This window comes from Candida orthopsilosis (genome assembly GCF_000315875.1).
Source record: "Candida orthopsilosis Co 90-125, chromosome 1 draft sequence".
In the NCBI taxonomy this organism is placed as follows: domain Eukaryota; kingdom Fungi; phylum Ascomycota; class Pichiomycetes; order Serinales; family Debaryomycetaceae; genus Lodderomyces; species Lodderomyces orthopsilosis.
The window spans coordinates 811,202-817,722 of NC_018292.1; the positions used below are offsets into that span (position 1 = coordinate 811,202).

Consider the following 6,521-nt stretch of genomic DNA (forward strand, 5'->3'; position numbering starts at 1 on the left):
TTGCTGGATCATAAACACCTTTTTTCTTCAAAGTTTCAGCAAAAATTGGTACTGTTGAATTGACGGGATTGGAAATAACCAAAACAAAAGCTTTTGGACTATTCTCAGCAATACCTTCAGCTAAACCTTGACAAATAGAAGCATTGATGTTAAATAAGTCATCTCTAGTCATACCTGGCTTTCTTGGAACACCAGCGGGAATTATAACTAAATCAGCTCCCTTTAAAGCATTAGCCAAGGCAGTCTTGTCTTCTTTCGATGATGGCAAAAAGGACTCAGTAGTTGAATTTGAATTGATGTGACCTAAATCAGCACCAACACCTGGAACATTGACAACATCAAATAATGCCAATTCGTCAACATTTGGATTCAATTTGGTCAACAAAGATAATGGCTGACCAATACCACCAGCGGCACCTAATACTGCGACTTTAACCATTGTTGTATCTGTATTTGTATTTGCGTAGTTGAAAACCTATGTAGTACAGCAGTTATGTAATGAAATTCCTGATTTCAATTGACTAGTTTGAAAAATAAAAAGTTTCCCAAGGAAAGAAGGGGGGGTTGTTTGAACTATATATATGTATAAGAAAATGAATTTGGAATTTGACATCCAATGAAAAGAGAAAAATATAAATTGAATTTTGTGGTGTGGTGTTGTGTTCAACAAACCGAAATTGTGTTTACTGTTATTTATTGTTTTAATTTACCCCATACATTATTATGTAAACAGCACTGCTAACTGTTAGGTAACACTTACATAATACAGTGTGCTATGTGTTATGTAAAAGAGTTATATTTCTAACTGTGAAATTTTTTGAGTACATTGACCCAACCGCTGTCCCGCATTTCGCCGTAAGCATATTTCCAATTTTGTCCGGGGTAACCCTTTCATTTCTATAATAATAATAATACTCTAGGTGAATCACCGAGGATAATATATCTAATCTACTTTAATCTATTTTAATCTACTCTAATCTATTTTAATCTACTCTATTCTATTTCTGTCACAGATATGTATATATATATATATATACATAGATTCTATTGAATAATATTCAACGATTGGGTTTTGCTTTTTGCAAATCCATTGACCTTATTTAGCTCACTTTTTAAACAAAGGGGTGGGCTTGTAATTGACAGTGCCTGGTACGTAATATATCGTAAAGAGTCCACACAGATAACTACTGCATCGCATACTCTAGAACTTAGCATCGATTGCGTTTAAAATATCCTGCTTCAAAAATGTCAGTGAAAGTAAGGTGACAAGAACACATTGTGCGTTCAAAATCAATCTTAGCTTAGAATGAGTATGATCCTACTATTGTTGTCTGAAATACAGTCCAATTGAAGTAATATTACTTCAACCTCTCTTCTTCTTCTTCTTCTTCTTCTTCTTCTTCTTCTATGTCTTTTACAAAAGTACACGTTTGTTAATAAAAACTGTGTATATATGTTATATAATACGTCATTAAGCGTTATACGCTTGTTGTTAAAGGTAGTGTAATTATTACCAGAAAAAGAAGATGGCTTATATGCAGTACACACTCAATTCTCTTTTTTTACTAAAGAAAAAAAGTTCTTCCGTAAGTTTCGGTGCAACATTATTTTTCAGCTACAATGAGAGGGTGACTAAACTAAATTTAACCTTCATTTGCAGATAAAAACCACATCAACAATCCCATCTTAACCACATATTTCATATTTCTTTCTCATCCATCTTTATATTGTTGTTACTACTACTGCCAACACTACCACTAACTTCGTCCCATCACAAGAACATCCACGCTATAAGTAATTGTCCCTCTTTCGTCTTTCATCTGTTATCACATCTTACAAAGAAAAGAGTTTGTTCACTGGATCGGATCCACAGAATTTATTGCAACCTATTTTTTTTAGTATAATGCTGTCTCATCAGAGTGCCACCGACCAAATCTCTCCCACTAGACATCATAGAAGACAATCTTCAATGTCTAGTGATGAAGATCCGTTTGCTTTAGCTGAAAAATACTATGGTGACAATAGAAAGAAGAATTTTGGTAAAAATTCCCCACTAAATAGAGTTCGGACTTTTAGTACCTTTGAATCAACAGCAACAAAACAACAATTTTTGAAGGAATTGAATGAGCCGCATCCGATTACTGATTCCATCAAAGAAGGTTCAGAACCACCAAGTTCAGGTGACTCGAAATCGCCATCTCCACTGGGAATAGCATTTAGTGATACGCCAGGTACTGGTGCAAAAGTACATTTCAACCTTCATATGAATCATGACACTGATGTTGATGAAGATGATGAGTATGATAAGCAAAAGACCCTTGATACGAAGAAGTTTCCAAGATTGAGTCGTGAAGTGTCTCCTGATTCTGTTACTCCTGATGATATTGATATTGATGGGGCTAAAGAACAAAGATTTATTAGGAAAGCAACTGAAAGTGCAATGAAGAAGAGACCTTCGATTGTTCCTCTTTATCAACATGAAGATAACTCACAGTCCTTAGCACCACCTCCACAAAACACACTTCACTTTAGAAGAGCATCTTTGGATGACTCCATTCTTCGTCCAAAGAAGTATTATATCAGTGATGTGCAAGAAACTTTAAAAGAGTTGTTGGAAAATGAAGATACTGATAATAATTGCCAAATCACTATTGAGGATACTGGACCAAAAGTGTTGAGATTAGGTACTGCCAATTCCAATGGGTTCAAGCTGTCATCAGTGAGAGGTACTTATATGTTGAGTAATTTGTTGCAAGAATTGACCATTGCCAGTAGATTCGGAAGACACCAGATTATTTTGGATGAAGCGAGATTGAATGAAAACCCAGTTGATAGGATGAAACGTTTGATTTCAACCTCATTTTGGAAAAAATTGACCAGGCGTATCACTAGGGACAATATTGTTGAAATGTCTAAAGATACAAAGATTAAAGAATCCTATGTTGACGAGGATGGAAAATTACATGAAGGTAAAGAAAGCTATAGAATCTATGTGCCATACAACCGCAAAGATCAGTACGACTTCCTTACCCGTATCAAGAATAGCTCAAAGGATGTTCCATTAGACGTTCAATATTTGCCAGAAAAAATTGATGCTGACTATATAAAATCCATCAACAAAAGGCCTGGTTTGTTGGCTATTGAATCTCGTTTAGACCCAGAAGATCCAACTAACTTGATTGGATGGCCATATGTGGTTCCAGGTGGAAGATTCAATGAGTTGTATGGTTGGGATTCATACATGGAAACACTTGGGTTATTGACGGACGTTCACCCAGGTAAAAACGTTGAGCATTTGGAACTTGCTAGAGGTATGGTTGAAAATTTCATTTATGAGATTGAATATTATGGAAAGATTTTAAATGCCAATAGGTCCTACTATTTAGGTCGTTCACAACCACCATTTTTGACAGATATGGCCTTGAGAGTATTTAACAAGATTGTTGAGATTAATCCTGGTGATGTTAATGAAGCTGTAGATTTCTTGCGTCGGTCAACATTGGCTGCTATAAAGGAATATGAAACAGTTTGGTGTTGCCCTCCAAGATTGGACAAACGTACCGGGTTATCATGCTATCATCCAGAAGGAAAAGGTATTCCGCCAGAAACTGAAGCTTCTCATTTCAATGCTATATTGAAAAAGTATGTTGAGAAATATGGCATTAGTCAAGAAGAATTTATTGAGAAATACAATAATGAAGAGATTAAAGAACCAAAATTAGATGAATATTTCTTACATGATAGAGCAGTTAGAGAGTCGGGTCATGATACTTCATATAGATTGGAAGGTAAATGTGCATACTTGGCAACAGTGGATTTGAATTCACTTTTGTACAAGTATGAAAATGATCTTGCATTCATATTGGCAAATTGTTTTAATGATGAATTGGAAGGTAGAGATGGCAAGATACACGCATCCGAGATCTGGATTGCGAGGGCGAAAGAACGGAAAAAAAATGTTGACAAGTATCTTTGGAATGAAAAAGACTGCATTTATTATGATTACAATGTTCATGAACAAAAACAAGAAGATTATGAATCAGCAACGTGTTTCTGGCCGTTATACTCGAAATTGGCCTCAAAAGAACAAGCTGCTAAATTAGTTGAAGTTTCAATTCCCAAATTTGAAGAGCACGGAGGATTGGTTGCAGGAACATTAAAGTCAAGAGGTGAAGTTGGCTTAAGTAGACCTTCACGTCAATGGGATTATCCATTCGGCTGGGCCCCACAACAAATATTAGCTTGGATAGGATTGGTCAATTATGGATACGATGGTATTGCTAGAAGATTGGCATACAGATGGCTTTACATGATGACTAAATCATTTGTCGATTATAATGGTGTTGTGGTGGAGAAATATAATGTCACGAAGGGAGCAGTTCCAATTAGAGTAGATGCAGAATATGGTAATCAAGGTTTAGATTTCAAAGGTGTTGCTACTGAAGGGTTTGGATGGGTTAATGCATCATATTTGTTTGGTTTAACCTTTTTAGATCTTTATGCCCAAAGAGCGTTGGGAACATTGACTCCACCGGATGTGTTTTTGAGAAACATGCATCCTTCTCAAAGAAAAGGTTATCAATGAACTGGTACTAGTTTTGTTGGTGGTATTATTCAAAACAACAGGCAATGTTGCTCATCATCAACAACAACATCATCAACCTAGCTAGCTTTAGCAAATGCTTTTCTAATTAGTTACATAAGCTCCTTTTCGTTTTCTTTTTCATTTTATCTTTTTTTTTTTTTAATTCTACATCTTTGTTTTACATAGACTGAGGTATACCTCTCTCTCTTGTAGTAGTAAAGCATGAAAGTAATTGGTTTAAGGCCATAGCGTCATACCACACGAACGCACTAAACAAGGGCCAAACCAACAACAACATCCGAGAGAAAAAAAAAGAGAAGCAAAAAAAGAAAAAAAAATTATACTCTCACGTACAATTGTTTAGCAACCAGAAAGAGATTTATGAGATATATCTATACTTGTTATTCAACTAGCTTACTCCATACACACACAACTCATTAGATAACAGCCTTATAATGCTAAGAAACATAGTCAAGAGTCGAAGAGGACTTCTCGCCCCCCTCAGACGAGGTTATTCCACTAGCAATTCCTTCAAGACTGCCGTGGAAGCAGCTGAAAAATTAGTCTCACCACCAGCTCAAACTAAATTTCAAGACCCGTTTTCAATTGTTAGTCATGAAATGTCCAATCTAGCCAAATCTATTGCCAGTTTAATTGGATCTGGCCATCCGACATTAAACAGAATAAGTTCTTATTATTTTGAAGCTGAAGGTAAAAATGTTCGACCTTTAATTGTGTTAATTTTAAGTAAAGCCTTACTGAAAATACCATTACTGGAACGTCAAAGGATAAAAATTGACGAATACGATGTTACTGAACAGACACCAATAAAGGGAACACCACAACCAGGTCAAGAATCAATTGCTGGATATAGTGTTGATGATAGTTTAAGTCCATTGAATATTTTGCATGGTATAAATCCTAAAATTATTTTGGATCCATTGAGTAAACCAATGGATAGACTACCTGAAATGGATAAACAAAATGGTATATTACCTAAACAGAGAAGGTTGGCTGAAATTGTTGAGATGATTCACACTGCTAGTTTATTACATGATGACGTTATTGATTTATCTGATTCAAGAAGAGGTAGACCTAGTGGTAATATTGCATTCACTAACAAAATGGCCGTCTTGGGTGGAGATTTTCTTTTGGGTAGAGCTTCAGTTGCCATCGCTAGATTGAGAAATCCTGAAGTTATTGAATTATTGAGTACCACAATTGCAAATTTGGTTGAAGGAGAATTTATGCAATTGAAAAATACCGTCTTGAGTAATAGTGGTGAGGAAATTATAGATAATGATGGAGATGAAAAAAAGGTGCCTAAAGCTACTGGGAAAGTCCCCACTGAAAAACATCAATATTCCGTTAACGAGGAAGATATTGTTGATCATGATACAAATGTTCAAGCTGCATTTGAATACTATTTACACAAGACGTATTTGAAAACAGCATCGTTAATGTCGAAATCATGTCGAGCTGCTGCTGTTTTAAGTGGTGCTCAAGATGACATTATTGAAAATTGTTATCAATTTGGACGTAATTTAGGATTATGTTTCCAAATAGTCGATGATATGTTGGACTACACCAGCTCCGACAAGGCATTTGGCAAACCAAGTCAAGCAGATTTAAAATTGGGTTTAGCAACAGCACCAGTTTTGTTTGCTTGGAAACAAGAACCTAAATTGGGAGAATTAATTGCCAGAAAATTTAATGAACCGGGTGATGTTGAAATTGCTCGTAGAGCCGTCGAGAAATACCAAGGTGTTGAACAAACTAGAGAAATGGCAAAGAAATATTGTATGGATGCATTGGCTAATTTGCGTAAATTGCCTGAATCTGATGCTAGAAGTGCATTGGAATTGTTGACAAATTCAGTGTTGACTAGATCTAATTAGAAAATAACTTGTATATATATATATATAGAGAGAGAGAA

At 35.5% G+C, this 6,521-nt stretch overlaps 3 protein-coding genes across 3 annotated transcripts; 2 read left to right on the forward strand and 1 right to left on the reverse strand. All coding sequences in view use genetic code 12, as the record gives it.

The window, feature by feature from the left end:
• Positions 1-439, reverse strand: CORT_0A03770 (Mdh1 malate dehydrogenase; the record flags this gene model as incomplete). The annotated part of the gene is made up of 1 exon (XM_003866157.2): positions 1-439. A coding segment is annotated over one exon (439 nt), but the record flags the coding sequence as incomplete, so codon positions are not given.
• Positions 440-1,903: 1,464 nt separating this feature from the next.
• CORT_0A03780 (Nth1 neutral trehalase) lies at positions 1,904-4,585 on the forward strand (the record flags this gene model as incomplete). The annotated part of the gene is made up of 1 exon (XM_003866158.1): positions 1,904-4,585. The coding sequence occupies one exon, from the start codon at positions 1,904-1,906 to the stop codon at positions 4,583-4,585; it is 2,682 nt and encodes an 893-aa protein (XP_003866206.1).
• Positions 4,586-5,040: 455 nt separating this feature from the next.
• CORT_0A03790 (Coq1 protein) lies at positions 5,041-6,483 on the forward strand (the record flags this gene model as incomplete). Its single annotated transcript, XM_003866159.1, has 1 exon — positions 5,041-6,483. The coding sequence occupies one exon, from the start codon at positions 5,041-5,043 to the stop codon at positions 6,481-6,483; it is 1,443 nt and encodes a 480-aa protein (XP_003866207.1).
• Between the last annotated feature and the right edge of the window lie 38 nt (positions 6,484-6,521).